Below are 19,595 nucleotides of genomic sequence, written 5' to 3' on the forward strand. Positions count from 1 at the left end.
TTACAAAAAAAAAAGAAAAAAAAACTGAAATATTTGCTTACAGCTGTGTGGATTGTTGAGGTGCCATTCCATAGGGTCTTATTTCAAACACAGGAACATGGAACATATGACTGGAAACGACGTGCACTTTTTGGTTTCTCCGCGTGCTCGCCGTCCTGTGTTATGACAGCAGATCCTCTCTCTTAGCTCACGCATCTTACACATGAGTAATGATCCTGCAACTTAAAAATAACACGGCTATCCTACACTTTCACGTAAGAAAGTGGAGTGGAGGCAGAGGGGCTCTGTGCAGGCATGTCTCCTGTTATCCATAGGGAAGGCAAAAATGAAATGTGCTTTTTATCATGTGTCATGAACGCTCTTCACGCCCTTCCCTCCCTCCCCCCTCCCTTTCACTCATATCCATGTTGAACCTTCCCGTCAAAAAAATATTGGCAAATGTTGTAATTACGGCGCCGAGTATCTGTGCCTTACATGGCTCGAGGCTCGGAGCAGTCCCGGGCCTGATATTCCAGCTTTATCATATTTTAGTTTTATTTGAGGACGGTGGCAGTGCCGTGCCTCCAGTCAGCCATAATTGAAATGAGGGAAGGAAGATGTAGAGGCTGTGTGCCCCACTCCTTGTAATCAAGCCCTTAGTCCTGTGTGCTTTGCCATTTTTCAAAGTGAAATATCCTCGCAATCTTTATAGTAATACGCAGCGAGTCCTCTTCATGCCTTAGCCCATGGGTAATTAGGCATGAAGAAGTGTACTTTTTACATGCAAGAGCCATGCATTAGGAATGTTGAGGCCACAAACTAGGCCCCGGATGCTGCAAGTCCACTGGAAGCGTTCAATTACATTCACGATCACATGACACATAACAACATAAGGCTGGTTTGTAGCTAATTTATTATTCTTTTTGTAGCAGGCGTGACATCGGTATTCAACAAGCGACGCCAATCCGTTTCCCACGTTTGCTGTGTGGGTTGTATGTGAGACTCGTGTTGTTGGGAGGTGAATAGTGAAAAAGTGAAGCCGGAGGGGGGGGGGGGGGGGGACGACTGATGGAGAAGTTGATGTATGATCCCTGGTGGCTGAACTTGTTTGAAGCGTGGAGCCGGGCAGGTGATTCGGAGGCGCCGGCTCTTTAAACAGCGTAATGAGCCAGAGAGGGCGCTGCCCCCCACCCCCCCATACCCCCCTTCCCAATCCCCTCCCACCTCCCCTACCTACTGTCAACACCAACAACCACACCTCTCTTCCAACAGTTGAGGAATATCGTCTGTCGACATTCAGCGAAATTATGACGTAAACCACAAAATGTGGTTTTCGAACCTGATTCCAAAATAACTATATTGATGAACAAAACAATTTAAAGCTACACTTAGCCGTATGTTTGCATTAGAAATGACTGAACTAGTCTGTATGAGGTGGAAGAGCTGGCTCACAATGATAAAGTTACAGCAAATCATCACCATCTCTGCAGCTTTTGTCCTCTCCTGGTTCATCGTTTTGGTTTTAAGGTGCATTTACTCTGCGGCTCAGTCTCACTCTCTCATCATCCTCCCCTTTTTCACAAACAAGCTCCGTGAACTACCTGACCAGCACCAAACAAACACAAAGGCTACTGAACAAAAACATGTCGCCATATCTTTTTTTTTTTTTTCCCGCCATAAAGAGAGCCGGATGATTTTCCACAGGAGTTGATGGAGATCGAACCACGACTAAAAAGGAGGTTGTATATTGGGCTTCCATTCACAAGACAGAAGACTCCAATAGGATGATGATGTGTGAGTCCAGATGTGTAAATAGGCAAGTGTGTGCTCTGTGAGTGTCAGCTTGTTGTGTTCTGCCCCCCAATGGCCAGAAAAGAAAAAAAAAGATATAATGCAGCTTTAATTTTTTTTTAAAAAGGTGATGTAATGCATACCAGGTCAACACAGGTCATCATATTAACACTAAATAGTCTTTTATATGAAAGGTGACATTAATATAAACATGTAAGTGGACTCCTGTCTATTTGGTCATTGTGGTGATTTAAAAACAAAAGAAAAAAAAAAGAAAACCCTGATCCAAGTGCGATGTTTGACAGGCCACAAATGAAACCTAGTTAAATATGCTGTATCCCTACCTTTAAAGGAGTCCAACAGTGTCATAAATCCTTGACAAATTACACCTGACAACTTCATCACAAGGGTCTAACGATCAAAAATAGTCCTTTTGTGTTAGTTTAGATGGCCCTGGGTGGTACAGGGTTCAACTTTAATGCGATTATTTTGCGACTGATGTGCATACTTATGAGCGTGCCCTACCCCTCTCCCTGCGTTCCAGTTGCATCGCAGGTATCATACAGTGGTTGGCGTCCTCAGCCCGGCCTCACAGAGTCTTCTAACACTGCTCTGTGCAAACGCAGCCCAGCACTCACACTCCACCACCACAATCACAATGTCTGAAGACACTCCCACAGGTATGTACACAGAGAGAGAGGTGTTGGCGTGGCGTGGGTATGAAGTGTGACAAACAGAAAGTGAGCGCAGACACTAAATGTGTTTACATAAAGAAAAAGAAAAAACAAAAGAAAGAAAAAAGAGTGAGACCGACTGAAACTGGTCCTCATGCACAATTTACTGTGTGGCTATTTAAAGACATATTTTTTTTTGTGATGCTGAACATAACGCTGCAGCCGCGGCTCCAGGAAGAAACAAAGACGAGGGGGCACACGGGGGAGAGAGATGGGCTACGAGCTTTCTATGCAGCGTTTCATTGCTGCTGATAATATATAAATGCATGCACACATGGATGCTGCTCGTAAATGAATAAACACATACATCAATTTCAAAATCCAACACATTTGAATTTCAAATGCAGCAGTGCCTTTTTTTTCTCTCTCTCTCTCTTTTTTTATGATATGTCTCATTTCTCTTGTGGAGATATAAAAGGAGAGGGCTGAGAGGAAAAATTAGAGTGGGGAGGGGGGGTGTGTGGAAACAAATGCTGTATGGAATTTGAGATTATGTATTTGGTTTGTGTGTTTCCCTCCTGTTTAAATCAAACGCATGGGGGCCGTGTAGCCCTGGGCTTGTTGCTGGTGACAGTTTCAGTGTTTCTAGACTTCTCTCCTCCCCCTTTTCAACGACAGTCCTGAATTGAGAAGCGGGGTGGAATGGGGTGTGGGCTTCTGGCGGAGGGTGAATTAAATAGTCACTCTCTCTCCCTCTATCTCTCTCTCTCTCTTGCACTCTCTCTTTTTTTTTCCTTTTTTTTTTTTTTTTCAGTGGCGTTTAAAATCAATTCATTCAGTGGACTGCTGACACAGCCCGGCCCAGAGAGCCCAGGATTTATGGCTCCCTCTAATGGGCATGCTCTGAACCAAAGCCCTGCCGTCAGCACAATTCTGCCAGCCACCCGTCCGCCCCACTCCCTCACTCCATCTAGCTTTTAAAGACGCAGGCACCCCTCCTCTTCCTCCCTCTGCTCCTCCTCCTCCTCCTCCTCCTCCCGCTTTCCCCATCAACCCTCTGGTGGCGGCGGAGGGGCCTTGGAAACACACACGGGGCCCTCAAAAATGTATAAAGCCAGGGTATTTACCACAACAACATGCAGAAAAAGAAAAAGGAACTACACTATATGACTTGTCATCTTTAATTTTTTAACATAAAATGCTTTCTCTTAGTGCTGCTACACTGACTAATATCTGGGGAATTTCTTTGGCCTTGTTCACAGGAAGCTTCTCTAACAAGTGTTGCTTCCCAGAGCAGTGAATAATATCTCTCTCTCCCTATTAATAGACATCTATAAATACATGCAGTCAGAGCATAGGAAGAACGGGAAACTGCATGATATCATACTGTCAACTTGAATTTTAGAATAAAAACATTCGACATGCTTCTGAGCATGTGGGCAGACATTTGCTCTCTATTAAGTGTTGTATCAGTGAAATCTAGGAGGAGATTTCCTTTCAAGTGGAGCTCTCCAGACCAGTATATAATACCTCTCTCTCTGATTATTTACCATAAGTGCAGAGGATTTTGTTTTTCCAGAAGGAAGAGATATGTACTACACCGTCAACCTCGGTCTGAACCACAAATTTAATGTGTCTGTTAGCGTTGTGGACGTACATTTGATGTTAGACGTTTTCCTGTGATCATTAAAATCCGGGCAAAGCTATGCTAACAAGTGGTGCTTCCCAGAGCAGTATATAATATCTCCCTATCCATTACCCTGTCTGACTACTGGTGCTTCCTAAGGTCTTCAGAGTGTATATATATATATATATATATATTCATATATTCATAACCAAGTCTGGTGTCACAGGATCTGAAACAATTTATGGCGCAAGAGAAAAAAAAAAAAAAAAAAATACTGTGATTGAAAACACTCGCCTATGAACTCAGCCAGTGTAAAGATATATAAAAAGGATCATGGCCTGAATTGCGATGACAACATGAAGTCACTCCTGTGCGACACTTGATTTGAGCAAGTTAGCGAGTCCCTCCGTCTGAGGGAGTATGTGTGTGTGTGTGTGTGTGTGTGTGTGATGTGTTGTGTTTTTGTCTGTGTGCGCTCAGGAAAATGCTGCTACGCTGCTGTTGACCCTGTTATATCCTCCGGCAACCTGGTAATTTGCAGACAAATACAGACCTTTACTTGAGCCCCAGAGACTCTAACGTACATCCTTCTCCATATTCCAGCTCTGCTCTGCAGCCTGTCAGGGCGTTATAGGCCCTGAATTAGCCTCCCATTACAGCAAGGCTCCAGCTCCTCCTAAAGTTAACCATAACTGACCATTTGGCGTGGCTTCATTATAAAGCCATGCATGTAAAATCAAGTCATGGTCCCCGGCCGTCACATCCAATTTCAAAATACAATCCCCAACCCCCCAAGAATCTCCATCTTTCTCTCTTACTTAAGTTCAACCTTCTCCTTGTTTCATAAAATATGATCTGATTAAAATAGATTACACACCTTGTTAGCAGAGCGTTTCATATTTGATACAGTGGTGCTTTAAGACAGGCAACCTCCTCCATGATTCAAAGAGATTGTGGCCTTGTTCTCTGGCCTATTTGTTTAATAAGCTCTGCTACATCAGTGGGCCTTTTAAGTGAACACACTCCCCTGGAGCAAAGGCAAAGATCAATACTCACACCTGTAAAAAAAATAAATAAAGAAAGAAATAAAAAAATAAATAAAAAAAACAGGGATGACGGCCAAGGATTTTCTCCTTCTACGGAATTAATCAGCAACAATCCTACTGTATGAGACGGAATCCAAAACAGGAAGCAGCTTTTATGTGCCGACCTGTAGGGAGAGCTACAGGTCAGCTGTGAAATATTCAGCACCGATTAGTCCATTGCAGCTTAAACTAAAGCTTTTCCACCGTCTCGATCATGAGAGACTACGGTATGCAAATGGGATATTATAAACAGAAAGAAGAAAGGCAGAGTCTTTGAGGGTAAATGAATTCATTATAATCCTCACCTCATCTGCTGACTGGATGGAAGACTCCTCGTGTAATCGCTGATGGGGGGAAAACCTTCTACTGTACTGAGGGAGCTCAGATGTGTGAATAATACTGGGTCATATCGCCTTAAAATGAAAATAATACCCCCCCCCTCGTTTACCGTGAACAAAGTCCATGTAAGAGGGTAAAATGTAATACTGTGCTTGAGGAATGTAATTATCATTTAGCGAGTCCGTGAGCTGTGTTTGACAGGGCCTGAACTGCATGAAAAACTCATTTTCATTTTTCTTATTATATCATGATTATATAAACATTCTTAACCAGTGGCCACAGCAGCAGCAAATTATTGCAAATTAGCCCCATATTGCCAGGTTTTAGTAGAGGCAAATGAACAAGCACTAGAACTCCAGTGTTTATTCCATAAATCAGCCAAACGCTGCACCTGTTGAGAATGTAAATAGCTGAGGCTATTTGATTAAACTCTTTCATCAAAACATTTGAAGAGCACTTTCTCTCTCTCTCTGTCTCTCTCTTTCTTTTTGTCTTTTGTTTATCCTCCTGTTTCCTTCTCAGTGTTAAGTTCCTCCTACACCCACTGCAACTGGAGTTCCAATGGGCGGTGACGGGGGAGACATAACACCCACCAGCTATACGTGGGGGCACGGGAGGTCCATCATTACCAAGCCACAGTGGTGATCATGGCAATAATATAGAACTATAACTGAGCAATTAGACTAATGGAAAACGTCCCTATTTCTCCCGGTGTGCTGCAGCGAGACACGCCGTGTGCCCCGCGGGCCCCCCCTGGAGATGAGGCTGGAGATGTGAAGTGGAGAGGAGGTAATGGCGAAGGCCCATTGATCCTCACGGCCACCTGCTATATGGCTCCACGGAGGACGGGTGGGGAGACAGAGGGCTCCATCTGGGGAGATATCACGCCGGCTCCTGGGCTCTCAGGCATATGGATAAGAGTCTTTCTCTAGTCTTCCGCTACTTAACCAGCACACATTAGCACAATATGGCCGGATAGGGGGAGAGTAAGGCGTGCATACATACAGGCTTTATGATAGTAAGGGCGCATCGACGGCGAGAGGGGCGTGAAGCCGTTTCCTTCAAAACTCGCTTCCAAATGAATGACCCGTGCATTCGAGGTGAAGATGAAATTCAAAACATCGACAGAAAGAAATTCAAAAACCACAATGTCCCCTAAAGAGAAACCACAGCATCGTACGTCCAAAAACGACCTATATTTACATGTAACAGAAAAGACCTCCAGCAGCCATGCGAGTTACGACCGGCTGGCTGAAGCAGAGTGACGATGGCGTGGTGGCTGCGGTGTGGCTTTAAAGAGGATTTCAATGCAAGGCTGAAAAGCAGCGTTTCACTTCCCTGCCTGTTTGAAAGTTTTAGGTGCGTTGCACCTCTGACCACACCCAACCCCGGTGATGTCACAGTGTAATGGGAGTACGCTTCCACATCACTGCATCAAGGAGAGAAGGTTAAGCTGCTGCAGGTCAGCAAGGACAAACGTTACTCTTCAACACCTGTTCAACTCTTTTTCTTCTTTCTTTCTTTCTTTTCTTTTTACCATCTTTTCCTAAACCCTGATTTAGTTGTAGTAACCGTAGCAGCAGGAGAACAGAAAGAGCAGAATCATTTTGTAGTAGATTTAGGGGGAACTGACAATAGATCTTATTCTGCTATTAAGGGCATCAGATTAGACAACTGCTATATGGGTCAATTCAGAGGCCAATCACAAAACTTGAAAGTTTAGTTTGGAGGATTTTTTTTATCCAAAATATATGAATTCATGAATCAAAAATAATTGATTGTTACAGACACTGGATATATGGCAGCCGTTATGATACAAAACATTAGTGAAGACTGATATTCAGCAAATATTTCACTATATAGATATTACAGTCGATCAACAGGTGTCTTCGACCCTCAAATATCTTTCAGATTTTGAGGTTGAAATGAGGTTGGTTGCTCCGGAAACATTAAATTTGCAACAAAATTGGGTTTTAAGTAAAGGAGTGAGAAGAAAATAGGTCCTGCAGTCAGAGATCATGCTTCATTTTACATCAGTACCTGCTTGTAATAGTTGTTAATGATGTTTGGGAAATTTGGAAACAGGAGTCATGAAAATCTACGACTCTAAGTGGGCTGAATGGATTCTCAGCAGGATCTTTTGTGGAACCTCATAGCAAATCGGATATTTTAATTTCAAGCTTTAGCTCAGGCAGAGTGAGCCTAAACTTCTCCACCATGGCTCGGTGCAAAGAAAAACATACCTGAGGTAGGAGTTAAAACACATACAGACAGACAGACAGACAGACAGACGGACGGACAGACAGACAGACACACACACACACAGACAGACGGACAGACAGGGTCTACTGCCGAGCACGCACAGACAGACAATGTGGGGTAAAAGGGGTTGCTGAGAGGCTCACCTGCCCAGCTGGGGGTCTCCATGTACAGGTAAAGCCGGTCGGGCTGAAGCTGGGTCACTCGACTCGCTGCTGCTGCTGGTGCTGCCACAGGTGCTGATCAACCCTGAGGAAAGCAGAAACAGAAAGCTCGATCATTTACTAGTTAGCAGGCAGGAAATGCTAAGGATGTTTACTCAAGTACAAATTAATAGATACAGAATTTGTGCTTCCAGTTTTGGTACTTCTAATTTGCTTATTTGGTTTCTAGATAACACCAGTATCACTCTTGTCTCTATGTTATTGTGGGATGTTTTTTTTTTCCCTTCGGTGTATAGGCTACCGGGTGCAGACATCTGTACATATTGAGCACTTCCAGTAGTGAATGTTGCACACATTTCAGGCCAAAATAGTGAAGCCACACTAACACGATACGCAAATACCCAGTGGATATTAAACGAAAATGCTTCATTATCCTCCCAAAATGTTAAGCTGTCGGCCACATAAAGCTGATAAATTGTGAAATCAAGAAGTGTTTTACTTAACTTCTATCAGCTTATATATATATCCTGTATCATGACAGTAGCAGAGATAAAATATAACCTTGAGTTGATGGAAGTATTTGAATCAAAATGCAAAACAATGATCAACACTAACAGGCACCAAAAGCTGCGTAGTGACTTTTCTCCAAAGCCCACAGGCGGCAGGAACCAGGAGTGATTTCCGCAGGCTAACAGGCTAACAAGCGTAGAGTTAACTGTCTTTACTATTGCACATAAACAAATCCATGGAGCCCGGAAACACCCAGTCGGTCTCTTCGGTGTACAGAGCTGCAGTTCAGCGTGTAAGCTGAGTTTTTTTGAGGGCAGTGGGTCTTGCGTGAGATCTGGCATCAGCAGCAGCCGAGTCGTTTAGCCTTGAAGCTGAACTTTGTCACACAGTACTCAATTGAATTTGTAACAACATCTAACGTTGTGATGCTTTCATTTATCTGAAGGTAACATATAGAAGGTGGGCAGGTGGGAGGCTTTTGTCAGTGTTGGACTTCAAAGTGCAGCATTTGGCTACGTCCTGGAGGCTGTGTGTGAATCCGGAATTCCAGGAGTTACATGCTAGGACTACTTCTTGAAAACACTTTATCCATTCAGCCAACATTTTAGTGTAGCATCTCCAGCTAGCTTTAGCCACCAGATGTAACTGGTGAGCAAAAGTTTTTGTCTATGTACAGGCAAAGTGGTACCAGACCTGACAACCTCACTGCAACAAGAAGACACGACAAACACGCATGTGTTTGTATTTAATCTGGTGAGTGAACACTGCAACCAACATATGTGGTTGTTTCACAGCATGGACCTTCAAGCACTACAGCATGTTTATGCCCTGGTGTGTGGCTGTTCTCATGCAGCGGGTGGCTTTTCTGCTGACTTGTGTATCTTCGCAGGCTCCGGGTTGGCTGTTGCCCAGAAGCCCAGCCGGTGAACCGCGGAGAAAGCGCATTGATTTCATCCCAGCAGAAATCCCTTCTCCCGGTACCCGCCTCTCTACCCCGCCCCGCACCTGATTAAGCATTTGCAGGGAGCCATGCCAACACAATTTGTCATTTATCAAAAGTAATTAAAAGCAATTTCTTTTCTCTTGTTGATTGGGAATTGACTAATTGTTGAGGCTGTGAAAACGGGGGAATAAATAAAACAGGGAAGGATGAATTTTACATAAACTCAGAGGAAAACATAAATGCTGTAAAATGAGGGCCAGACATCTGGCTCTGATTTCTCTCTACATGATTATGACTGCAAAACTGAAACAGTTGTTTAGTGCATTCTGATATACAGCCCATAGGCAGTAAATAATATATTAGAAACAGCATATTGACTAGCTGACTTAAAAGGGTGTTTTCACTTCATGTTGTGTGAACACAAGAGTGGGAGGAAAATACAAACACTGGTTGGTTACTTGTTAACAGAAAATGAAAAACGCTGCTCCCACTTGTGCCAAAAGAGATATTTGAGCCGGTAAATACCAACGTCTCAGTCTGAGAGGGAAAACAACACGATAGAAGAAGGTACAGCGAAGAGGAGGAGAGGAGCCGAGGCCATCCTACAGCAGAGGTTACAGTACGTCTATCCAAAGAAACCAACCAATACCGCTTCAACATTATCGGTAACAGCCTCTGAATGCACCATTACCTTCTATAAGGGCAGAATGAAATGTCAGAATTGATTCGAGAGGGGAGGGTTGAGATATAAGTGGGCAGCTAAGGTGGCCATTTTGATTCAGTGGCCCTTTATTTGGTGTCCCTGGATCATTAGCAGACGGCAAAAAAGAGCTGGAAGAACATGAAGGAGGTGTGGGCGGCCATCACGAGCGTCTCCAGTGACAGCATGTGAAATGAAAACAGGAAAAACACACACACACACACACACACACACACACACACATACACACAAATAGACAGAAATCAAAGAAGAAGAAGAAAAAAAAAAAAAGAGGCACGCGGAAACGCCAGAGGAGTCGTTTAAATTTCCCACCACTTTGTAAATAACTTTAGCTGCACAAATACCTGGCTTTGCTCTGAGCGGATAAAAATTTTTCCAGCCAACAATTTATTCTCTGCCAACAAATGGAGCCGTTGCTTCAATGAGATGATTTGAATATCCCTTTGAAGGCTGCAGATGGACAAGCAATACTATCATTGCCTGGGAACACAGAAATAATTGGGCAACAGTGGGAGAAGCCTACATTCACTTCTCTGCTGAGACAGAGCCCTGCTTGGAAATTCTAATTGAACCTCTCACTCTCCTGCCTTTTGTTTACATTCCCATTCATCATAAAAAACTCAATTACTTATGTTCCCTAACATGTATGGTTATTAATGTTCTAATTATGCTTCTCCTCTCTAATCTTTTGCCTTGCAATTTGGGTGATATATGTCTGAACAACAGGGCGAGTCCCCTGGAAGTGAGAGCTGAATTAGGAATGTATGTGCAATAACACACCTTCTCCTGGGAGCCATCTGACGAAGAGAGAGCGCTTGTCATGGTTTCTCTATACATGGGGATTTATGCCAGCTCAGTGAGCATGTGTTATTATATACTGTCTTTGTTCGACATGCATTTCCAAGCAGAAAGTTGACTAATCAGCTCTCACTAGCAGCAGAACAGATGTAGCTGGGGAAACTGACAAGAACAGCCGAGGAAAAAAAAACAAAAAAAAAACAACAAAAAAACAGAGCAAACTACCTCTGGCCAGCTCTTCTTATTCTTCTTGTGAAAGGCTATAGGTATGACAGCTTTAGAGGTATGAAATAATGTCGGTGAGAGCCTTGAGGAGCCCCTGCAGAGAGGCTGAGAGGGTCCTGTACTGCCTCAAGCAATGAGTGTTCTTCAAGGCTTTTCCTCAGAGCACTTTTACAAGAGCACAAATTAGGTGTAAGGAATGCCTGTGTCGGCAGGCGCACCCAGCCGGCACACGGTGAAAGAGAAGAAGAAGAAGAAGAAGAGGAAGAAAAAAAAAATGTTAAAAAAAGGGGCAGAAACTTGGATGACAGTGAAGAAACGGAGGGCGTCATAAAGTGCGGAAAATAAGCTCTCACTTTCAAACGTTTACAGCGGCTCAAATATCTGATGATACCTCTCATAGCTTTTAATCTTTAATGTGAAAAATTAATCATCCCATTCATTATTTTAATAGCTGTCATTTTTCTCTCCCCAAAGTGATGATTTATAACCATTAAGCCCTGCGTAGGCTTGTGTGAGAGGGATTTATCGTAATGTTTGCACCAGGTAGCCTCCAACCATATTTCATTACTCTGACAAGCCATTAAAATGCCCTGGTGATTAAACAACAGCTCTGAGGTCAGTGTGTATAGCTGTTTCTTTACCCATGCAGGAGCGCAGCAGTGCAGCCATGCAAGCGGAGACCCGTAGCCTAACAAAGCCCCCCCCCCCCCCCCCCCCAGGTTCCCTCCAGACTGGCAATCGTAGTTATAGATCTTTATCTGTTGTGCTGTGCGAGGGCGACGGGGGCGCATGATGCACATGCACAGACGCTACGATGAAATAAAGTTAAGAATGGGACTATTATGTTTTTTTTTTTTTCCCCCCCTCAGAGGTCTGGCACCATGATAACTGTGCACTTAGAGGAAAAACTCCAGCCTCAGATACTCTTAAGTCCATCCATCTGTGATGTTCAGGGTGTCCCAGGAGTTATTTTGCGATCATGTGTTGTCATTTATGCCTCTGCTCTACCCACTTGTCTCTTTTACTCCTATTTCAGCTATTGATTTCCTACCAATCCCATCATGCATGGGTGTGTTGACAACATCAGGGGGTCGAGCGGCAGTGTTAGTGTCCCCCCAAGACCCACCCCTACTTTCTGGCAGAAATAGGTTGCTTAAAAGAGTAATGCCTGTACACTGACTCTCAACCCTACACTTCATTAAAAACATTTCCATACCACACACACACAAACATATTTCATATATATATACATATATATTTTCAAGATAGGTAAATAAATGAATAAATGAATATACTTCATTACTTACTTAGCTACAGTAAATGATGCAGTCTAAGACAACAGTCCTGCAATACATTCTCTAATACCTCTTTTTCAATGAAAAGATGAAAATATTAATGAGTGAAGTTTATCCTGTGTGTGTTTGCAGTTCCATCCATTACTCAAAAGGGTGAGGGTGTGTCTCAGTTCAATACTTCATTGTAGTTGTAATGCTGTGTCGACACAGGAAGTGTTTCAGCAGTGCAGTAAACGCAATACGCTCCTACTGTAATCGATCCAGCTGTCCACACGGACCGCGTTTCACTCAAATGCTAAATGCTTGTAAACGTGACCTGAAGAGTGCTTTCACGCTTTAAGTCTATTTTCTTCCACAGATTGTCGACAGTGATTGTGTGTTGGGCTCTGAGCGCCGCCAAAATGCGGGTGACCTACACTCGATACTGCGCCTGAACGCATCCTGTGTAGACACAGACAGACAAACTGAAGCTGCTCCTGCTGCTGCTAATGCGCTGCTCATGCTACGCCTTAGGTGTAGGCACGATGTGAGGCTCTCAGTATGCAGCGCATGCACACTAAAAGTGACAAAATTCACTACACTTAAAGATGCCACTAATGTGGATTAAAAGTGCTTGACATTTGAGTATATTGGTGTATGGCGATGGACCAAAATGCAAGGTAGTGCTGAAAAGGATTGCAGATGGCCACGAGAGAGGTTTTGTGATATGTCAGAAAACCAAAGAAACTGGATGTAGAGAAATACTGCATTTGTCCAGTTAAAGAGAAAAAAAAAAAAAACATGAAAAACAGCAAACAAGAATGGCCAGAAACACAAGGGGATTTTTGTTTTGATAGTAAAAGTGTTAAATGTTGGATCTTTACGTGTGAAGGGCAACAGTTAGGATTCTGTGGGTTGAAATGGACAGATGTCGCTTGAGAAATAGCAGGAGAAACAGAAGCCTGCAACACAAAATGGATTCCCAATTCAATCCCAGCGGAGGAAGCTGAATGAACAGCAGGCCGGGGAGCTGGGGGAGGATTTAACTCCCCCCTGCATGTATGTTCATGTCTAATGTCCTGCGTCCAATGGGCTGGATTGATCACTGATGCCACATCTGACAGTGACTGACAGCGTCTGTAATTGCTGTGTTTGCTTTGGGAGAAGAGCAAACTACCATGGTGGGACCGTGTGGAACACGCAGGCATTTCTCAATCACCCACAACTCCAGCTCTGGATATTAAATCATAGCACACAATGGGCATGGTCTACATGAATGCCTGAGTGTTGTGAGCTACTTGATTAATGGATATGATCAGTGTAAGTTAATTTCTTCCATGTAGCACCTTATCTCAAGAGGTAAGAAAGAGCCAGAGGGACAGAAACAAAAAATGGGTTCAATTAAAGGTCCCATATAGTATAAAGGTAAATGTTTGTGTTGTTTGATTATAAAGCAGGTCTAGGTTCTATATTAATACTGTGAAAGTATCAAAGCCTCAGTCCACAGAGAAATGCACACAGCCTGTATTCAGACACTGAGCCTTAAAACCAGCTGTCAGGACTTCTGGAACTTTGTGATGTCACAACAATGCACACCGCTCTCATTCATGTCCGAAGCCACCTGGACCCACCATCCAGCCTTGCATGATTTGGTTTCTCTGAGTGTTTACCTGAAATCTGCTATATTTTTATTTGATCACTCAGGAAACAGTCAGCCAATCAGAAGGGAGACTCAGAGCCTCCTCTCTTCTGATTGTTGATGGTTCTGATGGTTTTTGGTTCTTAAACCACAAATATATCTTCTTATGGATCAACACTTCAAATAAAACACAGGAGAAGAGGAAAATATGGAATCACATGTATTGTGATTATAGACACTCTTTTATATATATGTTAAATCTTGATTTCTAAAGTATTTATTAAGAATGCTGTCAGATGGATATAGTGGAGTAAAATGTACATTATTTCCCTCAGAAACACAGCGGAGTAAAAGTATAACACTGAAAAAGTACAAGTACCTCAAATCAGTACTGAAGTGAACTGAGTTACTTTGGATGCATGGGATGGGTTCAAGCATATTAAACAGCAGAAACATCTATAGGCAGAGAGATGGAGTTTCAGTCTGTGCCAGAGACTAAAATCTCTGTGTTGTTAACATTTACAGCTCCAGCACCCGAGGGAGGGGAGTGATCATCAGTAAAATCACCCTCATAGATTTGAAAACTGGGACATCCACTGTAGGCCCCCGATTTCTACAGTTTCATTCCTTCTCACCGCAGGTATTTGGATCTGCTGTGGATGGATGTTTCGAACATCATGTTTGGCTGCTACTGCTCGCTGCAACCATCCAAACAGTTGTCACTGACACAGAACAAAAGCTGCAGAGGGAAATTTGCATCCTAATGTGTCTAACGTCTCGTGTTCGTTGTGTCCCAGATGAGACGCACAAAAAAAAAAATGAAGATAAATAAATAAATAAATAAATAGTGCTAATTTGTAATAGATATCAAAACTCCCAGCATTAAAAAGTTAATTACCGCAGCAAATACAGCGAGTGATAAACGGGGGATAATGCCATTTCTGCAGATGACTGTCGTTTCCGCCATCCAGAAAAATGATATTTAGTATCCAGCTGTACTTCTGGATGCAAGGGGAGGAGGAGGAGGAGGAGGAAGAGGGGGAAAGGTACTTATAATTCAGAATATTTTTTCTGCAACTTAGCAAGTTTTTCATCTATCAGCAAGGCACATTAAATCCCAGCTGGTCAGATGCTAGACTCCTGATGCTCGGCTTTAGACATGAAACAAACTACTGCTGAAATGAAAGCAGTTCTCAGAGCTGTGGAAATTCGACTCCTACAAGAGTCTATTAAAAATACATGTTCAAATGAATCTTGGTGGTGATGACAAGTTTTACCATATTCTTCTTGAACTTTTAATGTACCCAGCCACGACTTCAAAGGGGAAATTAAATATTAAGGCTATTATCTAAGCTGTTCCCAATATTATCAAGCTTAGGTTATTTATATAGTACAGTGATAATTATGTTATATAAGCCAGTTTTCATTTTTGAGCCAACATAATGATCAAGAGGTGGCTGGTTTGTAGTTTTACAACCTAAAATGAGTAACCTAATTCATATATTTGCTGCAGTAAACCCAACAAGATTATGTAGATTTATTATAGCAGTCGTAGGTGGATATTGTACATGTAAATATATTTATAATTTATGACTGCAGGGAAGTAGATCTCTTTTAATAGAGTGAATGTGAAGAGTATTTTAACATTTGGCAGAGGGCAGCACATACTCAACATCGTTTTGTGCATCTGTATATATATATATTAAAAAAAAAAAAAAAAAACAGCAAAAAAACAAAGAGTGAATGATTATCTGCTCTGATAGAGAAGAATCACTGTAAATCTGGTGCTACCTAACCCAGATCACCACTGTTTACCCACCGGTGAGACAGTAAATACTCTGGCTGACATTTGAGGGAGGTTAGTGTGCTCAGAGAGCAAAGTGGAAGTGGAGGCTCAGATGAATTTGTCTGACAAATGCTCCTGGAGTATGTGTTGTCGACTGCGCTTCGGTGAGGCCCTGGACTGGGATTTGAGTCTGACTGAAGCCAAGCAAAGCATGCCAGATCACTAATTGCACAATTTAAAACCAAAGTCCCTGGCAGCTTGTCGTTTGAAATGGAGAGAAGAGCCATTAATCAGTGAGCTCAACATAGATCTGTGAGGCTCTCCACTGAGGAACCCCAGACGTACATGGCTGAATCTCAGTGTCAACAGCCAAAGCAAAGACAAAGTGATTGGCTGGCGGCTGGCGCTGCTGTAATTGAAACGTTTTATGATCCGACACATGGACGCGATTGGATGATTGAGTCGCTGCACATCAAACGTTGGTGCACTGACAATGATTTTACTTTCATTTAATTGTTCATATATGAGCAGGCAACTGTTGCTCACAGTTGGTGGTGATGGAGTTCACTGCAGCTCTCTGATGTCTGCTAAAGGCACAACTGTCGGGCCGTTACGCTATTTCGACCGCAATTCTATTTTGGCACTCTATGCTTTTGTCTGCAAACCCACATCTGGAAGTGGTTGTGGGTTCGGAGTCCTGCTCAGGCGCACTTCAACATGTGGGGCAGCAGCAAGCCACTTGGGCCTTGAGCTGAACATGACATTAGACGTCAAGTCTTTGTGATTGGATTCTGTATTCTCTATCCAGACCTTTCCAATCTCTTCAAAACGCAACCAAATTCCTACTCCGTTATTATTCCAGTTTATATATTCAGTTTTTCAGAACTCAGTAAAGATTTTCCAAAGTCCTCTCCATGTTTGTCCCTTGTTAACGCTTGTTAATGTTGTTTTTCTTAGGACCACGTACAAAATCTTTAGTTTTGTGTACAGACACGACTGAAAAACGAACGCAGTGAAGTTTTGAAAGAAGCTGCGAGATCCTGTGACCTATTTAAAAAAAAAAAAAAAAAAAAAAAACTCATGAGAAAACTCAGACTCCTCTTGACGGGATCTCTTTATTATCTTTGATATTGCAGAAATTTGAGAGCCAGTGAAGAAACTTGGTTTTAATTAAAACACACAAAGAACCTTTTAATCCTCTCACAAACAGGTCTGAGAACTCTTCAGAAGGGAGCCACAATGAGACAGACACCCTTCAGTCTTCATAATATTTAATATAAAATACTGTATCTGTTTTACTGCTGGTACAGTGTAACTCTATGGGGCATTAAACTCTCTATTTCCTGTTACAGCTTTGTTACAGGTTCAGACAATTCTCCGCTGGCTATTGGGAGGAGCTGTAAACATTATTACTATTGAGGCCGGGCTGTATTTTGGTGAGAACATTAGCGAAGAGGAAACTTACCCATTGCCCCAGTGACATGAAACTGAAGTGGAGTTTTTTTTTTTTTAAGTTCGAGCCTAACGAGAGAATACACACACACACCATCAGGGAGACAGACAGAGGAATGGGTGGAGCTGGAGACACACACAAACACTCACTCACTCACGCACGCTCAAACAGTCGCATGAAGTAAGAAGAAGAAGAAGAAGAAGAAGAAAAAAAAGAAAAAGAAAATAAAAAAACACTGCCCTGAAGTCAATTCCACACTCAAGCAACATCCGTCTCTGATCTGGGAGCATTCTTGCAGCGGCGGCACAACAAGAGTGATGCGGCACTGAGGGCCATGAATTAAAAAGTCAATATGTAAAACCATAGAGGGGCGCCATTTTGAAAAAGCGTTCCATCAATGGAAATCATATTAACATGATAAAGGGCAGATTGGGAGGCGAGGGCATTGATTCAGATGCCGCTCCGTGGCCCCGCCATGTCCACCTGAAACATGTTAATGAATCGTGCCGCAAAAAAAAAGAAAAAGCAGGGGTGGGGCGGTTTGATGGAAGTGAAGTGCGTCTGTGCGAAGAGGGCCGAGTGGGGGTGCGGGGGGGTGTGGGGGTTGGAGAGACGGTGGCTTTAAAGCAACAGGAGGTGGTTTGCGAGAAGCTCGGGAGCACCCTGGTCAGCCGCGCCTCTGGGTGTCACATCAGTCGGTGTCTCAGCATCACTTCTGGATTGTTTTGTGAAGACGAAGTTTGGAGAAGGACAGGATAGGTGGCTGACTTGCAGTGGAGTTTTTTTTTTTTTTTGGGAAGGGGGGGGCAAGTTGGGAGAGTGATCCAATTAGAGTGAAGCCTGGGAGAGAAAGATGGAGTACTCTAACACCACCCACAGACCCAAAGTGCAAGAGCAGAGAGAGCAGAGGATTCACCCCCTGTTGACCATGACTACAGACACATTGCCTGGGGGAGGGAGCATCCAAGGCTTCACATATGCACGCACACACACACAGACACACGCACGCACACACACACGCACACACACACACACACACACACACACACACACACACACACATATATAGAAACGGAGAGAGTGACATGAAAGCAACAAGGCAGCGCTGCCAGGCCAAACAGATGAATTACTTATCAAAGACGCGCACAGCAGACCGGCTATGAGGCTGCAACACACAGACAGCTGGGGCATTATCAATTCACCTTCAATTAGCTGTCCTTGGCACTGCCTGCCAACGGGACCTGGAGTATCAGTACATTCACAACGCATAAGCTCATTCAACAAAAAAACGCACCGAGGATCAGGTGGATCCTTTTGAGGAATTCAATTAAAATGGTTTCGAAATTAAAAAAAAAAAAAAAGAAGAAGGAAAAAAAAAAAAAAGAAAAACACAGAGACACAATTTCTATAGAAGGATGAAAGTAAAAGGATTATTTTCAATGCCAATGGAGGCGAAGAAGAAGGAGTGGGTGGGGGGGGTGGGGGTGGGGGTGGGGTTTAAAGAAAAAGCGCTCCTTCCTTGGAGTCTGATGGCACAGCACCTTTGTTAAATATGAACTAATTAAGTGGAAAAATGAAAGTGTTTCATCTTCATTAGTATCAGACAATAGGACTATGAAACATAATTGAGAGTAGTTCCACTTTAATAGAATGAACAGAAGTCATTTGGTATTGAAATGTGCGGGGTGATTTAGCCAAAAGAAAGTGTATTATTAGATTTAATAGAATACCTACACATGATCAATGCTCAGAGCACAGGTGGTAGTTTGTCTCGGGTTCTTCAAATGATTAGGCCGACGGAATAATGGCCAGCCGGATTCACGTTGCTCCTGCATTGATTACAAGGAGCAGCCCATTTTTCATGGAGTGGAGCTCCACACACCATTTATTAAGCCTTTACACATGTGGCATAACAACCGGCGAGCGCACCGTGCAGGCCGGGCTCAGTGAAATGTAGATGTGGTAAGATCACGGTGATGATGAAGAATGACACTAACTAGCAACAAAAATATGGCCAAAAGTATGTGGACAACACTATATAGTGATTGTTATGTCCACATACTTTCGTCTTGAAAACCATAGAGATTATTCACCATGTGGCTATGCTAACATCCAACACTCTTCTGGTTTCAGGATTTCAACCAGACTTTGGAACCTGGCTGCAGGGATTTGCTCCCGTTCAGCCACTAGAGCTTCAGCGATGTGGAGGGATGAGGCTTGGCTCACACACGGAGATCCAGTTCAGCCCAAAGGTGTCGGATGCAAGGCTGATTTACCAGCAGGGCGAAGTGGGCAACTTCCCCCATTGTGCCAGAACGAAAATCATCA

At 43.2% G+C, this 19,595-nt stretch overlaps 1 protein-coding gene and 1 long non-coding RNA gene across 2 annotated transcripts in view; one reads left to right on the top strand and one right to left on the bottom strand.

Moving 5' to 3' along the window:
- The window catches only part of LOC130185495 (RNA binding protein fox-1 homolog 3-like), a 365,601-nt gene that overhangs the window by 178,104 nt on the left and 167,902 nt on the right, over positions 1–19,595 (bottom strand). Inside the window, exon 5 of the mRNA XM_056401984.1 lies at positions 7,901–8,003. Within this exon, the coding sequence (XP_056257959.1) occupies positions 7,901–7,922 (22 nt within the window). The 5' untranslated portion in view covers positions 7,923–8,003. The remainder of the gene's footprint in view (positions 1–7,900; positions 8,004–19,595) is intronic.
- Positions 9,104–9,513, top strand: LOC130185499 (uncharacterized). Its single transcript, XR_008830164.1, has 2 exons — positions 9,104–9,181; positions 9,318–9,513. It is a non-coding gene; the product is annotated as an uncharacterized LOC130185499 (long non-coding RNA).

Source organism: Seriola aureovittata, chromosome 17, assembly GCF_021018895.1.
Source record: "Seriola aureovittata isolate HTS-2021-v1 ecotype China chromosome 17, ASM2101889v1, whole genome shotgun sequence".
Classification (NCBI taxonomy): domain Eukaryota; kingdom Metazoa; phylum Chordata; class Actinopteri; order Carangiformes; family Carangidae; genus Seriola; species Seriola aureovittata.